We start from the raw sequence: 27239 nt of genomic DNA, 5'->3' as shown, positions 1-27239 counted from the left end.
AGAGGAGAAAATTCCAAGACAATAAAAAATGAAAAAACATCTGAAAGACTACGTAGATAAACCGGTGTCATCAGTTCTCCAAATGTTGTGACATTCGGTCATCAAGAGAATATTGTAATCATAGCTTGGTAAGTGAAATGGATTGGATTTTGATCTACCACATGAGCGAGGCAGCAACTTTTGGCCAAACACCAAAGCCTTCATGAGGGCCTTGAAAATTATTCTCTTGTTGCTTGTTGGCAGATGATTCAAAGCGGGATTATCCCTTGATGTTGTTTGAAATATTTATCAAAAGAGACAATGCAAGGAGTGGCACAAATCACAAATATCAAGAAATATAAAAAGCTAATTCAAAGCACATTTTTAAGAGGCTGAACAGTCTTTTACTTAGGAAACATGAGCAGGGCCCAATGGAACAGATACATGGGAAGAAAAGAAGAAAAAAAAGCAACCATAGCAACCATATGGAGGCATAAAACATACCATGACAAAAAGGCAGTTTTTTTGTATGAATTGCATCTCAAGTATTATTGCAAAATGGCAATAGATCACCACAAAGAGTCTGGCTACGGTGGGATTGGGCTCAGCTCACTTTACTGGGTCGCAGAGGCTGCTCAGAAGTGATTCTGTGCCGCAGATCATAAATAGCGAGGGTGTTCAGTGAGCACACGTGTGGGCCCCCAGTAAGGCCCGTAAGCCCCTGAGTCAGGGCAGATGGAGGACTGGGATTACTTGCCTCTCTCGATTGCCTCTTTTTACAGTCAGCATCGGGTGTGTTGTGAATAACAATGAGTTCAAGCTCACTTGGAGATGGTATTTAATGATGCAAGCAGGGGCAAGGGAGTAGATGGTAGTGTAGGGGAGTTCAGTGGAGGTGGGGGTCTCCACATGCAGACTCTTGTGGCGTCCTCCCGGGAGCTTCCTGCACGAAGCATGGCTAATCCACAGCAGCCCCCCCGGCCTCCTGCTTTACAGCTGACTGGGGAGAAACCATTAAAAAAAAAAAGAAAAGCGTCCTCTCTGTAGTGTGTGGAACTGGGGCGAGGCACTGGCAACGAGCCCACACACTGCAGCTATGTATGAAAAAGCACAAACAAGCCTCCTCATCGGGGCAGAGCGGGGACCCCTTAGGAGTTTCCAGGAACACCTGGTCACTGAGTGCACGGCAAGGTAGGAGAGGGTAGAACTGACATACACGCTGCCATCCGGGAAAACACTGAAGACGATGTATAGCAATGTGCGCTACTTTAATCAATTGCTAATTAGTCCGGGGATATGTGCCATTAAAGGTGCCCCTCCGGAGGTTTATGCTTGTGAACAAACAGCATTTTGTCTACCTTGAGTGTTTCTTCCGGAAAACACATTGTGTGTGTCTCCTTGAGGCCCGGCGAACATGTTGAGTGCATTTACCTTCCTCATGAGCCATTTGCAAAGGCTGCATTGTTTACATCCTGGTTAACCAGCTACAGTCCTGTTGGAACCCACATCGCTGTGCCCCTCTGTCTGTTGACGCTGCGTCTCCTGCAGGAATGTGCACGTCCTTGTGCATGTGCAACGTACAGGAGCCTGCCCGTGAAAATGTTGCTCCTCAGCGCTGCTAGTGGTCAAAATCTGCAGAGGATGCCTTTAAAGCAAAATGTCATCTGAGACAAGCGTCTTTAAACTGTATGACCCCTAGAGGTGCAATATGATTTAACCATAGAACTATTTTTAACGCCTTAATTGGAAAAAGTTTGTATTGCACACACCTTTTCAGAGAGGAATAGTGGTGGGTGGTCAATTTGCACCAGTTCCCCCTAACTGGCTAGATTTCAGCCATAGTGCTTCTTCTTGGGCAGAGTGTTATCGGTGGCAAAAATGTGTTAGTATAATTTAGAATTTTATTAAGTGTCATCTTCATGAGTTACAGTTGAGATATTTATTCATGGTCTCTGTTGTGCTGTGGTCCATTTCCCCTTGAAGCAGTCACAACATTAGACTCCTTTACCTCGCTCCAAATGTATATTGTGTTCATTCATTGCGCTGAAGCGTATTTGCTGTGTGACCATTTTGCTCTAGGTGTATTTATAAAGTGCATGGTTGTTAGTAAGTTAGTGTTATTGCCACAGATGTGCCAAAATATTTGAAAAGATGCATAATCACTAATGCTGTGCACACACACACACACACACACACACACACACACACACACACACACACACACAGCTGTTTCCAGGATTCCCTTTAAACACAGCTGCTGCAGCTCTGTGTGTTGCAAACACTCCGCCCATGTTGTTCCTCTCCTCTCAGTCTCTAAAGCTGTCACCTCAACAAGGGGCAGTAAAAGAAGCTTTTGTGCTCCCCGGGTCCTCAGAGAGAAAAACAAGCAAACGCACAGAGCCAAGGGCGCAATGGTCGTTTCTGTAGTTTTGTAGTGTAAAATTTTGAAAAGGGCATTTGGAAATGTGTTAATAATGGTGGCAAAGTTCTTGGGCCCAGGGTGGAACAGTGGGACTATTGTCTTGGCTCTCTTGGAGCCTGCTGGAGAGATTAAGCGCCCAGAGAAGAGATGAGGTACAGAGGAGAGGAGGAAGGGAGTGGGTCGCAGGGTTGATTTGAAGTGCCTGGATGGTGGTTTGGAGTGTATTGCAGGGGAGGGGGCTCTCTTCCTCTCATTTTTTAAATGAGAAGTCGGCGAAGGGCAGTTTGGAGGCACGCAGTGTGTGCTGTAGCGCTCTGGGGCCATGTGGTTTGTATTAGTGAGGACAGGGTGTCTGGCACCAGCGCAGAGAGTGGGTGGTGCAGAGGGAGTTTAGGTTGTGTGAGGTTGAGAGGTTACAGGACATTTGGATTCAGATATGGGAGAGGATATGAGGGACCAGAAAATTTGGATATCGTTGTTTTTAGATGCATTTGGCAGCTGCATTGCACACACACAGTCAGACATACATTCAGTCTAATATGCAAATATACTGCACTTTGATTTGTATTAATATTGTGACACCTCACCCCATCTTTAAGCCCGGCTACTGTTTGTACATCCCTCATGCTAGATGAACACTGTAGGTCTCCAAATTCGTCCTGTCAATCCAAATTTCGTCACATTTTTGTACTTTTGGGGGAAATACAATTTAATCCTGTCAGTATGGATGTCACGGAATTACGCGATGATAGTGTTATCAAACACGAGTTCTGTTGTGTAAGACCTTGTTTTTGGCACGAACATACATTCACATATATACTGAACAAAGCTGCCAGGCATTTAACACACAGTGGACTTTTGAAAACTGCTAAATGACTCGTCTGAATGCGAACGTCTCCTTCAGCCCAACTATTTATCAATGCTACATCCAGATGAACAGATGAGGTGGATTAATGTACACGTTTGTTAAGTACACCCATGTTATGAAAAGCAATCCGGTATATTCAGTGTGCAATAAATCCTTGTGAATGGTGGGATGGACAAACCGTTCAATCACCACTTCCCTGACACACTGTCAGTGAAACAGAATATAATGAGCTTCCTGGACTAAGGATTTATAGCACGTCTGTTACGATGGATCACATTAGACTATAAAAAAGTATATAATAAACTGCCAACTCAGATTGCCTGCTTACCATCTAGTGTAATGTGCTCATTTGTTGCCACTCCATCCAGCTCGATCAGATGCTGACGCTGCAGTCGGCAGCGGACTCGGACCAGGAAGGTTCCACACTGGGATCCCTGCAGCTGCAGAACAAGGAGCGAGTTTACCACCAAAAACTGCAGCTCTACCAGGAGGCCCAGGAGAGACAAGCCCAACTCGTCCAGAAGCTGCAGACCAAGGTCACCAGAAATGAAATCCACAATTCAGAATGAATAAAAAGACGAATTTCCTTTGTTTAACTGTTCTGCTCTTTTTGTGTGTTTTGTACCAGGTTCTTCAGTACAAGAGGAGGTGTGGGGAGCTGGAAGAACAAGTGCTGGAGAAGACGTCAGAGTCTGAGAAGATGAGGTTGTTGGTACGTCTCTAGAGTGTAGCATTATCTTCAAGCATCACTTTTGATTAGATATAATCAACACTGTGCCTTGAGACAATGTTGCCTTGCAGGCATGGATAAAACCTTCATCAAGCAGTTTCCATGTTTAAAGTTTTTCAAAAATTATTTTTTTTGTTATTACAGCATTATGATATTGTCAGCATATTACGGTATACAAAAAAAATAATCAAAACATGTAGAATTATTTAACTAATATTTGTTTAGTTTCTTTTGACTTATTATAAATCATTAAGTAGCAGTACAGTTATGTCCTTATGCTCTTTAGTTTGAATCAGATCATTTGAGCCAGCCTGCATAACTAAAAAGTACTATAACCGACTCTTCATGTTGTGAAAAAGATTTGCGTTTTTTAAGAAATATATACTTAATTTATACAAATATTATTTTTGGCTGAGTCGCCTCTCAAGAGAATTTGGCTTCACAGATTTACACTGAACTTATCTTACTTTAATAGGCAACTGCTAACTTACTGCCGCTGCCATATAGTGAAGTGTTATCAGGATGTGAGCAGTGGTGTGTGTGCGTACGTGCTCTTGTGTGTGTTTAGCTGCAGGTCCACCTTGACTCAGCCCAGCGTCATCAGCGGACAGAGCAGGATCTCCAAATGGCCGCCCAGAATAAGTCTGCTCAACTAGAGGAGGAGCAGAAGAGGTGAGTGATGGGCACCATGCACAGGTGCTTACACATCCAATAAAGAATCTAGTGTGGCTTCTGTATTCGTTTGTCATACATGTTAGGGAGTTTTTATAAAAGTGCTTTTTTATGCCTCTGCTGGCAACAGCCGTAGACAAGAGGCGTTATGTCTTCAGGTTGTCCACACGACTGTACATCCACAACGTCCATCCCCCTGTTCGTCCCATAATATCTCAGGATTGCCTCAGGGGAATTTCATTCCATTTGGCACAAACATCGACCTGAAATCAAGGATGAAGTGATAAGATTCCGGCAGTTAAAGATCACTGCAACCTCATAAAACAAGTTTTTGGCCATAACTCAAGAATCCAAATGCTCATTACGACAAAGGTTCACCATGCCCAATAGGATAAAACATTAAGGGTTAAAGGTCAAGTTCGCTGTGACACCATAATGTTCTGCAAAAACACCCAAATATATTTCATGAAATTCCCTCAAAGCCTTCACCACATATGAGTTTTGCACACACATTGCTGTAAACTGCAACTTCACCGGCTGTGCAGGCATACAGCCGCCAGGCAGCAATTGTTTTTGTTTCTCGTCGAGAAGCAGAAATCGAGCCGAATTATTTCCGAAAATATTTTCGTGGGCCAGAGATATTCTCAGCAGTTCCTTGAGCTTCCCCGCTGCTTCCCCGGCCTTTGGCAGATAATCTCAGCGTCCAATTTGTCAGAGCATATTAGTGGGACTCTGTTGGCGCTCCTCTCCAAAGCATTTTTATGATGTTTCACATTAAGTGCGGGCCTACCTCTGCAGCTGAGGCCAGGGTTTAATGCTCTATAATTTATGCAGTTATGAAACTTTATTTGAAATGCCCATGGCAGAAACTTTTCCAGGATCTGATCATTTTTTACTGCTTCAAAATATCACTCACTGCAGTTCTACCAAGCTACGTGCACTTGAGCACTCTGTAATGTCAGTGTAATGTAGAGATAATTCTACAACCATTACATACCTGTTTTTGCTTATTATTGGATGCATTTGAATCACTCTTTCCCTCTAAGTCCCATGTTCCTTTTCAACATTATAAAGTACCATACATGCAAACATGGGTTTGGCCCAATCTCAGAAGGATAAAGAGATTTAGAAATGTGGCATTGCTTTACCGTAACCACGTGTGTGTGTGTTCAGTGTGAGAATGATGTAAACATTTTTGTAAATGACTCCAAATCTGGTTGAAATTAAACCTAAGTTGACACAGACGCTATAAAACTGTCACACATGTTCACCCAGTGAGTTCGGTTGGCAAGGGTGCATCCATAGGCTACAGATGTAAGAGTGATATGCTGGCTGTATGTCCTGTGGCATGTCCGGTGAGGCTGTCATGACAGGGAAGAAGTGCCAAATTGTCTTCTCGGTGTCACAAGGTTTTGCTGCTTCCAGGTGTGCCAGCCTCAGCCAAGTGAACTCTGTGCTGCGGGAACAACTGGAACAGGCCGGCGCTGTCAACCAGGGGCTAACGGAGAGCATGTGGAAGGCCCGCGAAGACGCTGAGCTGTGCGATACTCGACTGCGGCGAGAGCAAGAGGTGAGGAACGACCGCAAAAATGAAACGCCTGTGTCAGAAAGGCAACAGGGGAAGCTCGAGTTGATCCCTCTCCGCACAGGAGAGTTGCGCAATTCAACTCCAGTTGAGTTCACATGGGGTAGGAATTCCATTCATAGCCAGTTTTTGTCAATTCACTCTCATTCCCATGTTCATTTCATCGCTATGATTTTTGAGTTGTTGTTTCCTGTGAAAACATTCCAACCGCTGAGGGGGAGCAAAACTTTGTGTAAACAATCTGGCGTTCGTGCTGTAAATGGGCTACATCTGTCGATTCAGGGAAATGCAATTACTTGTGTGTGTGCCAGTATGAATCCTGGAGTTCTAGTTTTGCATCTGTTTGGTATCACAATAAAAGTGAGAGGTGCCATCGTTTGCTGTGAGCAACCCGTACCACCCACTATTCACTCTCCTGCTCCCTTGTCGTCCGCCTCTCTCCGCAGACGACTGCCTCCCGGTTAAGCCACGAACAGGCTCGTGTCAGAGCACTGTGGCGCCAGGCCTCTTCCCTGCAGAGCACTTTCACCCAGCTCAGGACTTTCACTGACAGGTGAGCATGGCGTGCTGCCAGAACCCCCCCCAGCAACCCCCGGGATTCCACAAGAACCCCCTCAACCACAATGTATTTCTCTGAGCCGAGGATCAAAGTGATAGGTCAACGGGGTCACCAGTCGCCCCTGCTCAATGTTTTATCACTGGGGTGGGGGGAGATTGCTTGAGGTGTTTCTGCTCGCTGTTGAAATCATCCATCAGGACATAGCTTATGCCCTTTGGGACCTGGCCTCGATCACGTTGAACCTCTGTTAGAAGTACTGAAGAGTAATTTGCTTTAATAATGATTGCCTGGCTTATAGACAGCTGTGATCACTTCAAAGACCGTACTGTAACTCAAACTGAACACACTGTGTGAGTCTTGATTCCAGAGCTTCATCACGACAAATATTTATCATTTTTAAATTCAAACAGACTGTATTTTTGAATTAGATGAACGGCTCGCAATTTGTATGACAACAGCACGTCATGGTGGATTGGGATTGTCCTTCCTATCGTCTTTTACTATCTACTATTCCTTGACCTCAGTGGAAATCGTCATGAGGTCAAGCAAAGGTGTGAAGGAGGACTCATACGACTAGGAAAAGCCGACAGCGCTGCTCAGAGAATCCGTCTCCACTTACACTATACTACGTCATCATGCGACGGCGGATGTTATTGACGTGCGTCTGCCGTGGTGAAACTACAAAAATTTAAAAATGAACTACAAAAAACGCAGTGTGCTCCATCAGTACTATTCAGTGTGTTTTACCACCATGTGGCATCAGATGTAAATGCTTCATAGGCAACAGTAACTTACATGATAATGTACTTTTCTTCTTCTTCTACTACTTTGGATTTAATCGTTTATGTGCATGGCACGTCACATTAAATATTGCTGCTGCAATGAATTGTGGGGCGTCTATTTCTCCTTTCTTTTTGCAAAGGAAAGTCCATTGTACCCTATGCTAAAGGAAGCAGTGCTTCGATGCCCTAACCCTAGCTCTTACCATGGCTGCCGATGAAATACTTCCGGGTCATTTCAAGATTTAGGAAACTTCCTAAGCAAACTCAACAAATCGACTGTACCCCAGGTTTCCTTACCCTTTCATACATTCTATTAACCTGTGGTTTTTTTTTTCCAACAGGACTCTGTCTGATATGCGTGGTGACTGTGTAACTACTGGCCGGCAGCTGCACGTTGCCTGCATGCGCTTAGAGGCCAGAGTATCACAGGAGAGCACCTCTAGTGGCGTGGAAACGTCAGCACTGGAGAGGCAGCTGAAGGAAAAGCTGAAAGAGGCCATGCAGCTCCAGGCTCGCTGGGATGCGGAGAAAGTCGATCTCAACTCCAGGTAATGTCGTGGCCACATCTGTCTGTGTGTCTGGGCCTGGTTGTCACAAACAGACTTTCGGAAAAAAGCTGTTGTTATTGCCTTAAGCTACATTTAGTTAAAGGATTTCAGTTAATAGATTTTCATTACATTTAAAAACATGTTCAGTTAATTTTCCCTTCATGTCAAGACCCAATTTCAACTTAGTGTTCCTGTAACCTCCACAAAGCTGAAAATCAATTTAGGATCTATTTATAGATAGACACTGTGTGTTTTCTACTAATCCTGTGAATTAAGAATATAAAGAACCTCAGTCCAAAACACAAAATCTAGTAAATGAGATATCGCTTAATGACTGTCAATAATAATAATTAGCACTTTTTATTGCTAAAAGCAATCTCAAATCAAAATTATGATTGAACACTGCTGGCATTGGCCTAAAATGACCACATTAGATTGAGGGGATGGCTACCACACAATAAAAAGAATGGCAAAATCTCTGTCACCAGACAAACTTATGTTGTCTATAAATATACTCTAGCCTGGGACCCAGACAAATTCTGGGAGCTCATTTAAATTTGCTTTGGCATACTACGGTCTGGATCCCCTCCATTGGGAAGCGATTTCCCCCGGCAGAAATCTTGCCGGTCCAATCACAACCGATTATCTGATAATGGGCCGGGTTTGTACCAGGGCGGGAAGTGACTTTTTTAACGACCAAGTCGAAAAATTATGAAGAGGGGTCCCCAACTAATACCCGTTTCAGTATTAGTCTGGCTACGCCAGGCTAAATATACTGTGGCTTCACAAATCCGACATCTATCATCTCTTCCTACAGTCTCCTGGGTGGTCTAACTGACCAGGTCTGACAGAAAGGAAAAGCATCATAGACTTAAATAAATATTCTGAGCATCATGTTTAGGGCAACCAATTGATCAGTTCGTCCTATGACTGCATAGACAGCCAAACGTAATCCCCCTAGATGAAACTTCAAATTCTTTCAGCTTTGATCATTGAACTATTTTCAGTGACAAAGAAGATTCAAGTCTTTTGTCCTGCAGGAATGTCAGTCAGTGTCTTTGTTTGCTGGATCCAAGCTACCTTTTGATCTGATCAAAGTGACCTGGTGGTTAAAACCCCTGATTGTACTCGGGGAACATGATAGTGTTGATGGCCTTGCAGAGGAGGCGTACATGCCAGTGTCTCAGGGAACTGTGTGTGTGTGTGTGTGTGTGTGTGTGTGTGTGTGTGTGTGTGTGTGTGTGTGTCCATTTTCTTGCATGTCGGTGTGTCTAGAATCCTGGAGCTGTCCGACACAGTGAAGCACCTCCGGACACAGAACAGCGAGAAGGATGCCAGCCTCTCCACCATGCAAGTCAGTCTGGACAGGATGGTGGGACCCCTGTACTCAGAAGTGGGAGGTGGCAGATAGTCGGGTGGTTGTAGGGGGCTAAATTGGCTGTAGTCTGGGCCCTTGGGTTTGATAAACTCCACGACTTCCTCGTCTAGAGGGCTGCGGTCTGGGGAATGTCAGGCCTGCTCTATGTGTTATCTGACCTCAGTGGTTTCCTGCTCAGGAGACGAGGAGAACAGAGGACAGAGCAGAGGTGGACGTCCTCCGCACAGAGATCCAAGGCCTCCAAAAGACTTTATGTCATGTTCACCAGGTCAGAGCAAAAAACAAAGCACTCAGCATTAGTCCAGTTTGTCATCATCTATAATAAACCCATTTCTTGTCCTCCTCTCACTAATTCCCAGTTGGTTGGCGGAGAAGGTGATAGTGGCTCTGAAAGTGTGTCCTCACCTCCCCACATCCGTTCTCCTCTGAGAAACACAACACTGATGGCTGTGCAGACTCTTCTCTCCAAGCACCAGAAACAAACACGGGTACAACAAGAAGAGGCTAGTCCTCCCTCCTCTTAGCTTTGCATGTTTTAAAGAATATTCTGAATCTCAATCAAGTGTCTTAACCAATTCACCTACCCACACTCTCACATACAAACCATAGGACCTGCGCGGGTGTCTGGATGCTGCCCTGGAGCAAGTGGACACACTGCGTGGTTACCTGCAGGACAGGGACGTCGAGAGGAGAGGGCTGGAGCAGAAGATCCAGGAAGTAGGGAGGGAAACTCAGGAGGCTAAAAAGGCATTAGAGGAAAGCCTCCGAGACAGCAACAGATATTGCAACTCGCTGGAGCTCATCTCCAGGTACAAACTGATCACGGTCCTTTTCCTGGACTGTGCCAAAGTTGCTGTTAAAAAAGTTGTTTCTTTCTTCTTTTGTTAAGTCATATATTCTGTTTCATATTTTAAAGACTTTGCTTTGTTATTTGTGAAAATGCCATTAGGCCTAAATGTTGTCTTTGGAAAAAATGATTATGATGATGACAAATATTTTCATTTGGATTTATGTTGAACAAAACATTGTCATCCAAAAACAATATTTATACACCACTGTAGAGGAGATGTTTGTTATCTTGTGAAGTGCTTTGTTGACGTTGTTTTTTTAGAAAAGTCAAGTGTGCTGATAATGCTGACGTGAATTGGCCTTGTGCAACATTAACCCTCGACATCCTCTCTCTCTCCCTCTCTCGTCTACTTCTCTGCCTCGCTCTACCTCCATGTCTCTCAGCGAGAAGGGCAGCCTGGAGAAGCTGCTGTCGGGGCTGCAGCAGGAGGTGGACTCCCAGCGCGCCGAGCTGGAGGCGCTGCGGGGCGCGTCGCTGGAGCTCCAGAGACAGCGGGACTTCCTGCGGCAGCAGAGGGAGGATCTGGAGACGCAGCTGACACGCCAACGCACAGAGGCCCAGCGAGGGTACAGCACGACCGTTACACAATGCACATCCCGTCACCACTGATTGTTTTCAAGTTCCGTTTATTTAGAGTTCAGATCAGTAACACATGTCATTACCCAGATGACATTTGGATGAAAATGTAAATGATTTACATTGCATTACTGCACTCATGCAAGAGGGAAACTCCCCCCCCCCCCCCCCCCCCCCGTTTGCTGGGTTTCTTTTTTGCTGAAAAAATTTGATTAGTCGAGAATTGGAGCAGGACATGCGATACAACAAAGAAGGAACTCCCTCGGTGTTGTGGCCTTTGGCACCAAATTTCGACATCTCTCAAAGTGGAGATGGATTACTGTCTGGGGGATTTTGTTTATACAAATAATCTGTGTGTGTGAGAGACACACAGAGAAACAGTGTGAGAGGGTCACGTATGTGATACATTTTGTTTTCCAGCAACAGGAGTCAAGAGGAGCTTGAGGGAAAACACTCTCATCTGCGAAGCGAACTTGTGGCCGCGAAGGAGAATCTGAATCAGATCACGCTGCAGAAGGAGGTGTTGGAGGACGATAAGGCCAGCCTCGCTCTGGCTCTCAGCAAGGTTGTGCACCAACTATCCTGATCTGGATTACTGGATTCTTCCTGCGGGCCCCGGTGGTTTCAATCCATCTCATGTTTGTGATGCACTTCACAGATGGAGTCCCAGAGTGCTGCACAGGAGGTAGCCCTCACCAAGCTGCAGAATCAAGAGGCTGGCCTAAAAGATTCTCTTGCCAAAATGGCTGCCCTCAGCGAAGGCTTAGCCAGAGACAAAGTGGAACTAAATCGCATTCTGCTTCAGGTCAGTAGGCCGAGCAGTTGCCTCGTAATGTTGAGGTACAGCAGAGTTAAACAGAACACAAGCCCAATATATTTTTTCCCCCTCTCCAGACAGAAGGTGAGAAGGCTGAGCTTTATGGACGGAGACGGGAAGCTGAAGTGGAGCGGGCAGCGACCAGAGAGGAGACAGCTCGGGTGCAGCAGGAGATAATGAATCTGCTCGCTGAGAAACAGGCCCTGGAGACCTCCCACAGCCACTCGCAGAGTCACGGCCAGAAGCTAGAAGCAGAGCTGCATCTGCTGCGGAGGGAGAAAGCTCAGGCCCTGGAGAAGCAATCCCAGGTCAGGGACCCCCAGCCACTCACACACTCCAGCCTCCATCCTCCCAGCTCCCACCACCTGGGAGGGTCGATGTTATTAATAGCTTTCAGCAGGTTCACGGAGCTTGTTGTCACATTAAAATGCGTTGGAGAAATCTGCACATCTGCCGTAGTTTTTTTTCTTCCTAATGGGACACGGAGAGCGGTTTCTGTGCTTTATGAGTAACTTGGGACATAACAACCAAGGGATGTTCACGAACAAATGTGAACTGGAAAAGATAAATAGATGAAGGCTAATACTTTCCAGTTGGGGTTAAGCAAAACAGCCAATAAATTAACACCTTAAGTATTCCCATCCTTCCCTCGGCAGATCCAGATCCCCCTGTTCTGTCCCATGAAGAATGAAAAGAATCCTCTCCTGTTTTATTTCCTGTTCTGAATGTGAACCCGGGAGATTCGCAATGATCTCAGCTCGAATATAACGAACCTAAACAATTTGACAAATTCCATCCAAACATTTTTAGACAGCTTACCTGTAAAAATAAATCACCCTTATTGATGTAATCCATCCACTTTAATATTTACCTGAGGAGTGAATGAGGAAAGACCTTGTGTGCTAATATTTAGTCAGTGTGAGTTCATTTGGTTCAAAATCACATCACTGTGATTGTTGCTGCTGAGACAATTTGTTGCTTTAAATATTAGGACTTAAGTAAATGGCCTTAAAGACACAGTATGTCAAGGAAGCATCAGGACACTTTGAGATCATAGACAGTAGATTGTAGTTCACATAGTTTGACATTTTCGGGATGTGTGCGATTTATTCTTCTTGCAGAGAAAAGAGCTTGGCTTAGCATTAAGAGTGGAAGCAGAGGGGGAGAGATCTACCAGCAGCCCTAAAGTTCACTATTCAACACATTGTTTTTTTCTCATTTGTTTAATCCGCACATTAAGTGAAAATGACAAATTGTGGTTTTACAAGGAGCTGGAACTGAATCTTGGCCGGGCCAGGGAAGTGTTTTTGTCACAGGGAGGTTGCCGTGGCAAGCAGCAGAGACTTCAGGATGTCACTGGTCGGGCCAAGAAACACTTCCTGCATGTAGCACCTGCGTGAAACTGCACCTTGTTGTTTTTACACTTTAGTTTGTGTTTTTGAAAAAAAGTTACAATAATTTGTTAATTCTGAGCTTTAGAGATACTGACTTACCTTTGGCCAGAGCCCGTCTATTTCCCTCTGCTTACCGTCATTATGTTAAGCTAAGTAAATGCCCCCCAGGCTCCAGCTCCATATTTCGAACACAATGTTATTGACTTTTCTCATTTAACAGTAAAAAAAAAAAAGAAAATGTTTCCAAAATGTCAAACTGTTGCTTTGAATAACGCTGAAACCTGTTTAACAGATTTTTAAAAAAAAAACTATTTTCAAGACTGAATTGCTGATGTTGTTGACATACATTGACTTATTTAATGTACATTGCTGTAAAGTTTTCATTTAAGTGCGGTTTCTCTGGTTAACTGCCTGCTGCTTGCAGTGGATTTATAGGAAGAGGAATCTCATGACAATCCTCAGCTCGGAACCTTCACACATGAATTGTGAAGAAATGTGGAATGAAACTCTGCAATTTCCACTCAAACCCAGTTCATTATTTTGGTTGCTACATGTACAGTCGGGCCTGTATTGTGACAGTGTGACAAATCATTATTGTTGCGCTTCGGGCAACACATTTGTTATGGCCCCTGCAGTTTCTATACACCGTCATGAATCATTTTAAGTTTGAAAAGAAGGGAGTATAAAGTTCAGCGCTAGTGCACAAACTCATTCTCGGATGTTCCCAAGTTTCATGTATTGTAGCTGTACTGAAGTTCCTTTGGCAGCTCCTACTCAGATTAGCTTCTTATAGTTGCACATAATTGTAATTATTATTACTTTTTAGTGCTATTTAGTTGAAATCAATTGCTTGATGGCATTTTATGTATGTATGTGTGTGTGTGTGTGTGTGTGTGTGTGTGTGTGTGTGTGTGTGTGTGTGTGTGTGTGTGTGTCGCTTTCCAGGTCAACAGGCAGATGCAGACTGTGTCAGAGGACCTGTGTGCGTGCAGGAAGGAGCTGGAGACGCAGACCACAGCCCTAAAGAGAGCTGCCCATGACAGGGAGGAGCTGGCCAGGGACAAGGCTGCTCTGGATGTCAAGCTAAACTCCGCTGACCGAAGGGCCTGTGGTCTCACGCAGGAGCTGGTTGCACTTAGGTCTGAGTGTGTTTGTGTGTGTGTGTGTGTGTGTGTGTGTGCATGTGTTTGCATGCGTGTGTGTGTGTATTTGTTTATGCGGTCTGAACTCTTAAATCTTGAAGACTAATTTCAGATTTAAAAACCTGTTTTCCCGGCTTGTTCTCTGCTGGGCTGGGTTCAGGTATGTTTCAGTTATGGTTATGGTTTGCTGTGTGAGTGTATGAAATGAACGTAAATCAGTCCAGCATCCTCAAAAGCATCATAAACAACCAAGTGTGTGTGTGTGTTTGTTTAAGTTGGACCAGCTGCCAATGTGTATTTAAGGTCATTTGGACTTTTTTCAAACACATTTCACTCTCTAAAGTTTGAGTCAGCCTTGTGTAACAAGAGTCTTTAAGTAACATGGTTTTATTTGGAAACTATGCTCATGATGGATCATTGGATTTTATAACCTTCTACACCTAGTGGTTCAAAGGTCCTTTTTTTTCGGAGCTCAAACCACTTTGCCGCTGTGTTACAGAGCGGAGAAGGAGTCCCTGGAGACAGCTCTGTTTGAGAGCCAGGAGCTTGCCTCGTCTCTGGAGGCTGACTACGCCAGGGCGGAGGGGGAGAAGCACGGCTTGCTGCTGGCTAACGAGACCTTGACGCGTGAGTAGTCCCCTCCCTCAGTGGTCCCACTGTCCGCCATGCCAAACCCCCTGGCCATGAAGCCTTTCCAACGGCCCACTGGAGATCTATATTTCAGTTGTGAGCTCTGCAACAGCTGCAGGATCACTGGAGCTGCTTTCTCAGCTGACCAGGGTCCCACTGCTCCACGCAAACACATGGATCATATAAGCGGTGTTAAGCTTAACGTATTCCACATAAAGACACGCTTTAGTATCCCCTATAAATAAAACTCCAAATAAAATCTCGCCGATCCTTTATCATCTTTAAGTGTCTCCATCCAACGAGTGTGTGAGACTTTGGCTCTGGGTCCATTTGACTCTCCAGGAGATGCCGCTCGCATGCGTGTGGATGCAGAGCACCAGTTGGCACAGGCTGCGCAAGAGCGGACTAAGTTGGAGGAAAAGCTGGCTCACGTGGAGAGGAATGCCCAGCTGACCCTGAACAAAAAAGAGCAAATTCACAGAGAGCAGCTCGAAGCTGAACGCCGGCAAAAGGTGGAGAACCACTCACATGAAACTCAAAATCGTTTAAGATGCTTTTGGTTTTTCAATTAACTAATCAGGTGTGTGTGCGCGTGTATGTGCTCGGTGGCTGATAGGAGCAGCAGTGCGCAGAGCTGACGGTTCAGTGGGAGCAGGCTGAGGAGCAGCTGCGACGACAGTGTGAGGAGCTGCGAGTGTACAGCCTGCAGGAGCTGCAGCAGGTGCAGGAGGAGAAGGCCCGGCTGCAGCAGGACTTCAACCAAAGCCTCCTGCAGGCTGAGGGCGAGAAGCAGCAGGTGTGTGTGTGTGTGTGTGTGTGTGTGTGTGTGTGTGTGTGTGTGTCTGTGGTTACAGGTTTGTGATGGATTTTAGATGGTTTATGAACCTTAAAATGTTCTGAATATTTTATTTTAGCCCTTTGTGAAAAACCCCATCATCTGAAGTAGGGGTTGACCGAGCCTATACCAAAACCAATTATTACTAATCTAAGAGGCCGATAACTAATATTTGAAACCGATATTTGTCTGCAGTAAAAACAGTGTCAAAAGGCGTCAACATTTAGAATAATACAAACTCGCCCCCTAGTTTTTATCGTCATAGCTTCCGGTGTTTGTCCGTGTTCTTATTCCTCATCCGAACTGTATCTAAATGTGTTCGCTTCTGTACCGTATGTCCAAGGCCCCAATGGCCAAACTTACTTCTTCTTATGTGAGCTTTATATAAATGATCCTGAGCTCAAAGTCTGTTGTAACCAGGCTCTGTCCCAGAAGGAGGCAGAGAAGGCTGCCCTCACTGAGAAGCTAACAGTCCTGCAGCAGGACTTGGCCATAGCGGACATGGAGCTGGAGCGCACGAAGAGGGAGGCACACAGCAAACATGAGCAGGATAAGGTGAAACATCACAGGGTCATATTAGCTCTGCTCCCCTTTCTTGTTCTATTTATATAACTCAGGCAATCGATTTGTGTATGTCTGTGTTTCAGAACACAACGGCTGTTCTTCAGTCGGAGCTGAAGGACCTGCGCGCTCAATTTGAAGAGTCGTTGAACTCCCACGAGAACAGTGAGAAGAGTCTCACTGAGCAGGTCAGAGAGTTGCATCAACAGAGGGAAAAAGCACAGCAGGAGGTGAGAAAACAGTGAATAACAATAGGTGTTGCAATATTGACACATACAAGACTGATATGACTGTCAGGATCGTGATCTTGTGAAATATAACGCATACCATACAGGGTACAGGCTGAACGCAAAAATGCATAGCAAGTCACTGCAATGGATAGGAAATTGCAGGCTCGTGTGGATTGGCATAGGATGGGAGACCTCAGATCTGCTTCTAGTTGGCACCTATTTGTACCAGGGTGAGGCAGAGCCATTTACCACGGGCGTCAGTTGATAGAAGCTGGTGCCACACAGCTTTACTAGCATCAGGGTATCATCAGGTGCAGAGTCTGCACTACCACATCCTACAAGGAGTCACATTTTTAAGACTCTTGCTCAGCTCTTGCTCTGTCTTTTTTCCTGTCAAGTCCGCTGCAGGGAAAATTTATCCGCTGGCCTAATATAAACATAAAAGTGCAATTAGACTATAATTTTGGCCCAGTGACATACCTCTCTGAGCCAAATGAGAGCCGTAAATCTCAACTCTCAGGGTTGCTCGAGGTCAGGATTCCAGGCCACGGGTCGCTGGGCATTTTAAGAGGAATAACAAGCTCACAGTCACCTCATTAAGATGTAACAGCGAAGTTGTGAGGGCCTCATCGGGCCGTGATTTAATAGCCCCGGTTTTCCTGGAAAAAGGGGGATTGTTATCTGTGTGGGACGTTTTGGTTTCAGTGAAAACGCAAAAATGAGGATCACCCTGTCCTCGCTCCGTCTCCTTAGTCCTGTCAAACTGTAGTGGATGAGGTTTTGCGGAGCCAGAGCAGAGGAGTTTTGAGGTTTTGGACGGCCCTCCCTAGCACCGTATATCAAGCCGGGCTTCAGTGACACTGTCGTATTTGGCTGCCACTCCTACTCATTTCCTTGTTTGATTATTTTCAGTAATCCTATCTCAGGATTCTCATGTCAGACAGTGACAGAGGGGAGAACCCGTGATAGGTGTTGGACTGGGAAAGAAATTCAGCCCTGGATTTAGCCGTTGGGCTCGGTTTGGTAGTGGTTTGAAATTCGGTTTTGACTGGCCAGTGAGCCCGGCACTGGAACACGCACGCAGCACGCATGACAGGCACGCGGAAGGGCGAGATAAACTTAAAGTGGCAGTTAGTGATTTTGGAGAAAACGTGTTTCTCTATTTGTTGTTGTTGTTCTCGGGTGTGGGGGATCCACGTGCTAACCCTGAGGCCAACAGGCCTTAGTCTAGCGCCAATGTCGGCACGTCTTTTCAGGTGTCGGGGAGGTTTACGAAGAGCACTTGTAGTGTTGTGTGGTGCAGTCCGCATGATTTTTGGGTTTCGAATTAAAGAGCCAGGGCTGAGCCGAAAACAGCTAGCGGACCGTGAGTAAATATTTGCTGATTTTTACAAAAAAGTGTTTTGCTTAAGAATCGCTCACTGCCCCTTTAATGGATTTTTTTGATGGCCCACCAATTAAGCCACCCACTAGGATTGGTCGCAGTATACCTGATGGCCAGACCGACCATGCCAGAGGGGGAGGATATGGTCCCTGGTACCATAATATGAAATAGTATGAGTTAACCCCTTGTTTAAACAAGCCAGTGGGGGGAGTGTTTATTTTCTCCCTCGCAGTAGTGAGAGGCTGGCTCTACTGGGACTCCAAGTCCCCCTCTCCCATCTTTTTAACACAACACTGCTGCCCTCATATTCTCGGGCCCTGCTCCTCTGCTCCCAACGCCCCCTCCCCCAAAAAATCTGATAAAATAAAGTATAAATGGCCAGATCAGCACATGCTTGCTTTTTCTCACATTAGACTTTATGAGAGAGAACCATCTTGTGTGGCCTCTGAACATAACACTCCTCCTCGTCCTGGTCCTCGTCCTCCCTCCTGCACCCTTCCGCCCCTCCACCTCGGGCTGCTGTTTATCATATTGCACTCTGTGGATTTTATTTTACACTGCAAGCCCCGGTGAGGAGATGGGAAGAGACAGCCACTGGCACTGGGCCCAAATGGCTCTTATCCATGCCCAGATAAGTTCTGTCCTCCCCGTTTCTCCCGCTACACACATGTTGCCATAAAACAGAATATAGGTCACACGGTATCTGGAGACTGTGCACACAGCACTTAGCGTAAGAGATGCTGAGGTTTAGCTTTCACACAAAGAAGCTCTAATGCCTTATCTGATCCAAAAGTCAGTTTCGCAGTATGCCGAGGGATTCTTCTGTTCAATTTTGATTATTACACACATTTGTGTTTGAGCTTTTGATGTGTTGAACGTAACGGTCTGATTGAAGGTTTCGGTGAATTTTGAGGCTAAAAGATTGTGTTAGATGTTTTTATTGTATTTATACTGAGAACAGATCATGTTTATATCCATTTGAAATGTGTTGGATTGACCAACCAATTCAAGAAACCAGGAACAACAAGAAAAATGGGAGTTTTTGTATTAACACTATGTTTTTATAGTTATAGTATGTAAATAATAATAATAACCTATATGGAAAAAGTGCTTTAACAGGTTTGATGTTTGTCTAAGACCTCCTAATTTATCCTGATTGACACGATATCACGCCTGTCATTCTCTTTAATCTGGACTTGAAGTTACAAGGCCTTCGTTGGCAGCTGCAGGAAGCTGAGGACGGAGCTATGAAAGGGCGACGGGAGCTAATTGAGGCTCACCGAGGGCTCCAGGAGTGTGCACAGGAGCGGGACAAGCAACGCAAAGAAGCCCTGGACCTGAGAAGACTGTTGGGCGATGAGACCAGAGAGAAAGAGGCCATCCAAGCCTCCAACCAGGAACTCCGATCTTTCATTAAGAGAGCAGAGAGTGACAACAGCAGGTACAGCTGGCACTTGGGAACTGCAGATCACCTGTAAATCCTGTTGTTGTGGTCTACGAGTTTGATATTTTCTGTCGTTGATAATTTCCATCTAATCTTGACAAGCCTGAGACGATCTGTGGAGGAGAGGGAGCAGAAAGTGGCTGTCTTAGAGGAATGTCGAAGCTCGACGGACCAAGAGGCAAACACTTTACGCAGCAGCATGAGGGAGCTGGAAAAGTCTCGCCTTCAGGCACGCAGAGAGCTGCAGGAGCTGCGCAGACAGGTGAAAAGATTATCGAGGTCGAGGCCGCTTTCCGTCTGATTTATTATAAATAAAGGATTACTTTCACATAGTTTTGTGCCGTGTTAACACGAGCAGGTAAAGATCCTCGGAGGCGAGAACGGCCGGCAGAAACAGGAGCTGCAGGAGCTGCAGGCTCGGGTTTGTCAGGAGGAGCAGAAGGAGGAGGAGGCCCGTCGCGAGGCTTTTACTCTCAAGCAGAGAGTGCTGGAGTGTGAGGCTGGCAGGGAGGCAGCGCTAAATGAGGTAGAACACCACCAGGAATTAACCTGTTCTCAATATACGAGAGCAAACTTCCAACTACACCTGTAGAGACAGAGAACATGAACATAACACACTGTATATTCTGTTGTCATGGTGATGGGATAGCTATAGTTGTACTATGACATCTTGTACGAATATAACTGAACATCAAAAAATAGGTTTTGGATTCTATAAAGAAGGGTTTCTCACATCTTCTGTCACATGACTCTATTTTAAGGGTCCCCAAGTTCTCATGACCCCAGCAGTTAGAGTGTCCTTGATTTGTCCAGTGAATGTATGGCACGGAGAGCAACTCTGAATGGATGGCAAATTATCGCGATATATTTGAAGCCCAAATGAATGAATCCTTTTTTAACACTAGATCCAGCAAATAGCAATACACCAGTCTTTGAAATATCCTGTCTACACATCAAAAACACAACTGAGGTTGAGAAACTCTACTATATTTGGGATAAAGAAAGTCATAAATCCATTGTGTAAATTGTTGATTAATTATAGACCTAATTATTATATCTGTTAACTCCTTGTGAGACAGTTTAGAAAATATGTTCCGCAGCCCTTTGAGTGAATTTGGCAAGGTTTTTTATTACATTACAATGCTGTTAATCTCTATTGTTCAGTGATGTAGTTAGAACTATGTTCTGCCCACTGGCCATATTTCTGCAAACAGAAACATAATTTTGATTTAGCACACCAACCACAAAATACTTTAACCAAAGGGAATTTAATTGGCAGATTATCATATAGACCAAGGATAACATACTGTCTACCATAGTCTAGTTACAGTCACATTGTACAATAAACTAAGTGTAAGTGGTTAAATGTTTACAGAAAATTCAAGGTATCTACTTTTAATTAATCTGAAAGAGATTATAAATACCACAATTGTACTCAAAGCAACGGACCAGACATAATTATCATCCTTCTGATAATCCACATTATATGCTGGATCCATGCATTACACACAAAATTAGGCTTTGTCTTGCAACTCAGTCTTTGGTGCTTTTGCAGGTTGCAGGTCTGCAGCGTCGTTTGGTGGAGATGGAGACAGCAGAGCAGCAGAGACGAGAGCTGCTCCAGGAAGAAGAGGCTCATCTGCAACACAGTGACCAACGACATAGAGAGACCTCTTCCCGGCTGGAGGACGCACTGGAGGATGCCAAGGTCCATGTCAAGGAACTCTCCGTTCAGGTCGGCCTTGCTGAAAGTAAGGTCCGGGGCCTGGAAGAGCAGCTTCAGTTGGGCGATGGCAAACGCAGGGAGCTTGAGCTGAAGCTTGCCGGGCTGTACTCGGCTATGCGCCGCACTGTCGGCATCGGCCATACAAGGCTCTCAAGCACACCTGGGTCAAGTAGGCGGTCCCCTTCTCCTTGGAGACGCCACCTGCAAATCAGAGGTACGGTCATGCATTTTTTTTAAAACAAGCTGTCTTGATGTCATTGTTTTTGCTTTAAGAATAATGAGTGTGGTGTCTGGTCAGAGGGGGAGAGTGTGACAGACAGATCTGCATTGCCCTCGCGTCGTGGTGAAGATGAACAACTCGACGTGGACACAGTGCACACAGCGCTACAGGAGTTCCAGCAGGAACTCAGGGAGGCACAAAGAGACAGGGTATATTTGAACTTTCTAATGACTGAAAATAGGTTCATCAATCTTAATCTGCTTTTATTTGTCACTTTCTAATCTCATGAATGTGTATTTTTCCTCAGGATGGAGCCAAGGCTCAGATAGTCAGTCTTAGTCAACAGGTGACGCAGCTCAATGACAGCCACGATAAGTCAGCCACTCAGGTACTCCTGCTTCAGACGTCCCTGACGCAATTAGAGCAGGGTAAGAAAACCAGTGGATCCTGTAAACATACAGTAAATATCACTTATTGATCCTGTTGAGACTTACGGCATATTAAACATGTTTTCACAGGAAAAAGAGAGATGGCGGAACGATTACACGAGGCGCACGTATCCCTCTCCTTTCAGGAGGAAGCAGCCTGTCGCACAGAGAGGGAGAAGAGAAGCCTTGAGGAGGAAGTAGCTCAACTCAGGACGAGCCTGCAAGCTGTCGAGGCCGAGTCCAGGGCAGTGCAAGTATGTAAAAGGCAAAAGATAAATAGTAAAACAGCATGAGTGGCAACTGATAAAACCCTGTACTGATTCCCTCTACAGGACAAGTTGGAGCTTTTGCAGGGCTTAGAGTCTCGTGTGAACGCAGAACAACGCAAGCTGAAGGAATCTCTGAAAGCGGCAGAGAGTCGAGCCGGCCGCCTGGATCTGTCTCAGCGAACCCTTGAGGGTGAACTGCAGCGGGCGCAGCTCAGGGCGGCAGAGCTGGACGCAGAGGCGGGGGCGCTGCAGGAGAGACTGACGGAGCTGAGGAGGACGCTGGGTGAGAGCGAGGACCAGTGTGCGGTGCTTCGGGTGAGCGAGGAGAGGCTGACCGCGTCGCTGGATCGAGCCGAGCAGCACGAGGGCCAGCTGAGGGAGCAGATCCACAAACTGTCCGTGTCTCTCTGCGACAGCAGGAGCAGCAGCGGAGACCTGCAGGAGCAGACGACGCAGCTGCAGAAGGCGCTGACTGCCAGCGAGCATGACCGAAGGCTGCTGCAGGTACAGTCTTATCGCCTGATCATACTCACTACTGAAAAATGTATAGTTGAAAATACAGGAACAGATTTTGAGCAGACGTGCACTGTGTGTTTAAAAAAATGTTCTCCTCCCTTAAGGATGTTTGATTGAAATTTGAAAATAAGATCAATAGCAGCACTTCAATTGCCCTGCTTTGATTTACCGTGCAGCTACGTAACCCTCTCAGCTCCGGACTGAGCGTTTTTTATTTACATTTGCCGCTGTGGTTTTTCCTGAAAGACCTGAAAGACTGAGCAATAAAATGCTCAGGCAAGCTCATTAATTCTCCGAGAGCTTCTCGGGAGAGCTTTCCGCTCTCTCGGTTCGGGAATGGACTTTGAAAGATACTGAACAAACAAAAACATGACGTTGTTATTATAAATCTCTTGATTTGCTCAAAAGCTTGTTGGCACACCGCAGTAAAAAAAAAGTGAAAGAAAAATCCCAAGTCTCGCCTTCAACTTTCAACAGTATGTCAAATGTAGAGGGAGGCGAGAAATATAAGGTCAGTTGAAGGGCAAAATCACGTTTTGGTGAAAGTGTGTGGCTCATTGTGTCGTGTATGTCAACGCGTGTGTGCCCGCAGGAACGTCTGGATAAAACACGAGATACCCTTTCAGAGAGTAAGAGGCTGAACCACATGCTAACAGAGCGCACCCAAAATCTGGAAAGAGCCCAAGAGGACTTGGAGCTTAAAACTTCTGAGCTGGAGAAACACAACAAGACATTGAAGGAGGTGAGAGTGGTAAAAGTTTTTTTTTTTTTTAAATGTATGAAAGTGCCATACTGATGTATGGATGACTGAATTTGTCCCAGGGCCTGAAGCAGCGACAGAAAGCCGAAGTGCAGGCCCAGGGCAGCGCCCAGCAGCTGCAGAGGGAGAGGGAGGAACTCCATGACAAGCTCAAGAGTCTTCAGTGCTCTTTGCACAAGCTACAGAGTGAGAGAGCAGAGACGGAGAGGGTGGCGGCTCGCCTTGGCAAAGACAAGTCAGCCCTCAGGAAGACACTGGAGAAGGTGGGCGATCACATCTGCTGCACGAAATTATTAATTTGCAGCTTTGAAAGTTTCTGATTTAGACATCACATGTTGGAATATTAATGGTCTTAGCTATTAGATACACTGACCTGACCTTTATTTTGATAGGAAATTAAAATGTTTTTATGTTACACTTCATGAAAAATATGAAGTGCAACATAAATACATTTTAATATGCTGAGTACCTGCAGCAATTTAGTTCTGCACTAACATGAACCAAAGACAAATAAGCATATTTCAAGATTTATTGATTTGTTGTTGCTAATGTGGGTCAAGTACCAGAAATCCTGGATCCTACAGTTCCCACAATGCCACGATGGATAGCTGCTTTCCTTCGACCCTCCCCACCTGATCATGTCTTTGGCTTCATACAAGCTCCCACCACAAGAAAATCCACTGAAAGGAATTCCCTTTTGAAGAGATGTAAAAACAATATCTCACTACAAGTAAGGTTTTTGTCATAGCATGGATTGTAGACATCACTACCCTGAGAGACTGTTTCACAACGTTACAGCTAATACAATAAAGGCATGATGCCCCCCCCCCCCCCCCCCTTTTTTTTTTTACCTCAACCTCAATACATTAGACATACATTAGACTTTTGGTCAGCACCAAAATATATGATGGAGGCCAAACCACAAATGACTTTAAATGCAATTAAAATCATCTTAAAGTCAGTTCTTTCACTGCTGGAAGTCCGTGTACGTAAAGTGGCCAGGGCTGAAGTAATGTGTTTAATGTTGGTAAGGAGCCTTTCTGCCATATCCTGGACCAAGTGAAGACACACAAGTTACTGTACGACACAGATGGGCCATGTATCCAGAGGAGATCATTTGAATACATTGTGTATTATTATTGTGCTGTTTTGTAAAATGTTTATTTACATTTTCTACACATTCATCTATGTTGCAAACTATATACAATGTGATTCTACGGTGATGGAAACATGAAGGTGGGCCGTGAGAACCAAGAGGCTCAATGCTCGGCGTCTGCTGCACACATTACAGAAAAGGCACAGCAGTGCAGAGCGATCAGGGTGAAGTTGTTCACATTAGTTGCCCCGGTGCCATTGTCAGGTGGAGATGGAGCGTCTGAGGAGGGAGGAGGAGGTAGCGTCCGCCAGCAGACAGAAGGAGCAGTTGGGGCAGACGGTCCGCGGCCTCGAGCAGGAGCTGGCAGAGAAGCTGGATGAGGTGCAGACTCTGCAGGTGAGAGGCAACAAACCGTACCCCCACAGATACAACATGTATTTGGTCCACGTCAGATATTATTCACACTTAATCACATATAAATAGGAAACTGAATATAACACTGTCACATTAGACATTCAGTGACTGAGAGGTGATCTCATTACACAAATCCAACATTTTCACAGAGGGATATCCATATATTTTAATCAAGTATTTACATATATTAACATAGAATGTCCTGTCAGCTTCAGTGGGGGAAACAGGCATTTGCACTTGACTGCATAAAAAGCCAGATATCCAACGAGACCCTGATTATTGCAGCAAACAACATCATTAAAACCAAAACCCTGACCCTGATCTTTCTCGTGAACTGTCCTCAGGCCCATATCTCCCAGCTGGAGCACTGTCACGCACAACGCCTCCTGGAGGTGACAGCTCGCCACCACCAGGAGCTGGATTTGGAGATGGACCGTCTGAGAGACAGTCAGCTCCAGGCAGAGCAGGCGCTGGAGACCAGGGAGAAGGCCCATCGCCAGAGGGTCAAATGCCTGGAGGAACAGGTATCGTAATCCTACTCATTGTCTTTGTTTTGTGCGACAGGTTTACTGTATGTCCATGGTTTTTGTCTGTCTCTTCCAATATCTAGGTACTGACTCTCAAAGAGCAGCTGGACCAGGAGTCAAGAAGATGGCATGCCTATTTCAATCAGATGCTTCAGCCTGGTGTGTAGGAAGGGACCCTGCGGTGAAGTATGTCGCACCTCTGGCCTCCTCACTCGCTGTTCTTCCGACAACGTCCCGTTATGAGCTACATCCACATTTGGAAGCCCGTGCGACCACAAACACACGCTCCCGAGGCGTTTTCACTCTCACCCATGCACATGTGCACAGCGGATTACATTAATCTGCGGGGAAAACTCAACAACAACAAACAATGAATGTTTTGTTTATGAGTGGACTGGATGTGCCAAATTGTTTTAAGGATTTCCTCTGGCCCTCCGCAGTTGCATTTCTAAGTCTGTTTATGCGGTGTCGATTTTTTTTTTAAGGAAACAATGTGATGAAAGGTTTCCTCCGTTGGTGCTTTTTCCTTCTTTAATAATTGTTTGTATATACGCACGTGTCACACTGGATTGTACCAATTCTAAACGCCAAATCGTGTGTATCCTGATGAGAATATATGTCAAAATATTTACATGATTTGCTCGTAGATTACTTCTGATTTCACCGGCGCTGTGATGTTTAATGTTTGAGGCCGTCATAGAGATTCGTACAGTGTAACATCATTCATTTTATAATGCATTGTATTTCACTTCATCCATGTGTGTGGGAGAAGTTGTTCCTAATAAACCCGGGTGTGTCAGAGAACAATTATGCAATTTGAGTTTTCCAAATATGTTGATGATGTGATCATCTGTAATGTTTATTCCTGCTCGGCCACACATCTTGTTGTGGGAAAGGTTTTTTTCCGTGAACTCTGGTGAAGGACAGCGCTGCCCTTCTCCTGGCATGTGAGCTCCAGTGTTTGGTTCGCACCATTAAAAGCCTTTGTGGATTTAGTGTCGTGGGTGAGAGACTGACCTTCGCTCTCCATTGCCAGTGCCGTCTTCGCTGTTTTTCTCTCAGAGCTCGTTGGAGACTCCAAGTCTGTGTGATCATCATTCTCTGAAAAGTTTCATTTGCAACTCCCAGCCCTAAACAAAAAATCCTGAGCTAATGTGTGATCGTCCCTTTACTGATTAGAAACCACAAGTATGTCTTTCATGTCGTGTGTTTTCGGCCACATGTGCATCTGCTGTGTGTGTGTCTTAAAAGACCGTTACTCCTTTTTAATTTTTCTTCTTTCTGTCATTTCAGTTCTTGCTCTAACCGTACTTTCTGCACAGTGTTGCACTTTGACAACATTGCACGTGCGTGTCCTACCGCTGTCTAACCGTGTGTGCCTCGGTAACTGTACATAGTAGGAGTCTCTCGCTGAACGGGGGGAAAGTCTTGTCAGAGTTTCATTTAAAACGGCCCTTTGATTATCATAGATCCGCCCAGTGGTTATCCAGTTACCAGCCCCTTTTCAGCTATTGGCTGGGAGCGGCTAATTATGCAAGGTAGTGAATCCCTGTGGGGGAGGTGGGGCCAAAGCTGAAAGAACTCCTTTGGCAGGCAGAATAGAGCTTTTATTGAGAATATTTCTAAGCTGACCATCAGGGACCAAATCGCTGGATTGTTTAAAAAAAAAAACAAAAAAAAAAAACAACCTCTCAGCTGAATCACGCTGCTCCCCCCTCTTTCATTTCTTCCCTCGTTTCATTGCAGTGAGAGACGGAGTGAGGCTCATGCAGTACACAGCAGCAGGCAGAATGCGAGGAATCTACTGTATTCCCCCGTCTCACCCCAGAAGCCCGGTGCACTACTGAAGGACAAGTGAGGAGAGGAGAGAGCCAGAGCCAGGGAGCAGTCAGGGGAG

At 45.4% G+C, this 27239-nt stretch overlaps 1 protein-coding gene across 8 annotated transcripts in view; it reads left to right on the top strand.

The window, feature by feature from the left end:
• Positions 1 to 27224, top strand: part of crocc2 (ciliary rootlet coiled-coil, rootletin family member 2) — a 34865-nt gene extending 7641 nt beyond the window's left edge. For 2 of the 8 annotated variants that reach the window (XM_035648674.2, XM_047336926.1), the window contains 33 exons: positions 3638 to 3805; positions 3898 to 3981; positions 4568 to 4671; positions 6097 to 6241; positions 6703 to 6809; positions 7939 to 8145; positions 9421 to 9517; positions 9702 to 9791; positions 9883 to 10011; positions 10133 to 10332; positions 10757 to 10939; positions 11370 to 11514; positions 11608 to 11754; positions 11844 to 12074; positions 14106 to 14299; positions 14802 to 14929; positions 15275 to 15444; positions 15549 to 15728; positions 16188 to 16322; positions 16415 to 16558; positions 19145 to 19383; positions 19489 to 19648; positions 19745 to 19912; positions 20942 to 21326; positions 21411 to 21541; positions 21640 to 21760; positions 21851 to 22014; positions 22093 to 22533; positions 23138 to 23287; positions 23368 to 23568; positions 24666 to 24797; positions 25160 to 25339; positions 25426 to 26792. In XM_035648674.2, the coding sequence (XP_035504567.2) occupies positions 3638 to 3805; positions 3898 to 3981; positions 4568 to 4671; positions 6097 to 6241; positions 6703 to 6809; positions 7939 to 8145; positions 9421 to 9517; positions 9702 to 9791; positions 9883 to 10011; positions 10133 to 10332; positions 10757 to 10939; positions 11370 to 11514; positions 11608 to 11754; positions 11844 to 12074; positions 14106 to 14299; positions 14802 to 14929; positions 15275 to 15444; positions 15549 to 15728; positions 16188 to 16322; positions 16415 to 16558; positions 19145 to 19383; positions 19489 to 19648; positions 19745 to 19912; positions 20942 to 21326; positions 21411 to 21541; positions 21640 to 21760; positions 21851 to 22014; positions 22093 to 22533; positions 23138 to 23287; positions 23368 to 23568; positions 24666 to 24797; positions 25160 to 25339; positions 25426 to 25509 (5544 nt within the window). In that variant the 3' untranslated portion in view covers positions 25510 to 26792. Of the gene's footprint in view, positions 1 to 30; positions 1171 to 3637; positions 3806 to 3897; positions 3982 to 4567; positions 4672 to 6096; positions 6242 to 6702; positions 6810 to 7938; positions 8146 to 9420; positions 9518 to 9701; positions 9792 to 9882; positions 10012 to 10132; positions 10333 to 10756; positions 10940 to 11369; positions 11515 to 11607; positions 11755 to 11843; positions 12075 to 14105; positions 14300 to 14801; positions 14930 to 15274; positions 15445 to 15548; positions 15729 to 16187; positions 16323 to 16414; positions 16559 to 19144; positions 19384 to 19488; positions 19649 to 19744; positions 19913 to 20941; positions 21327 to 21410; positions 21542 to 21639; positions 21761 to 21850; positions 22015 to 22092; positions 22534 to 23137; positions 23288 to 23367; positions 23569 to 24665; positions 24798 to 25159; positions 25340 to 25425; positions 26793 to 27088 lie in introns of those variants that run through there. The other 6 variants (XM_035648676.2, XM_035648681.2, XM_035648680.2 and 3 more) reach the window with 6 other exon arrangements.
• The last annotated feature ends 15 nt before the right edge of the window (positions 27225 to 27239 follow it).

This window comes from Scophthalmus maximus, chromosome 13 (genome assembly GCF_022379125.1).
Source record: "Scophthalmus maximus strain ysfricsl-2021 chromosome 13, ASM2237912v1, whole genome shotgun sequence".
In the NCBI taxonomy this organism is placed as follows: Eukaryota; Metazoa; Chordata; class Actinopteri; order Pleuronectiformes; family Scophthalmidae; genus Scophthalmus; species Scophthalmus maximus.
This window is presented reverse-complemented; position numbering and strand designations above follow the sequence as displayed.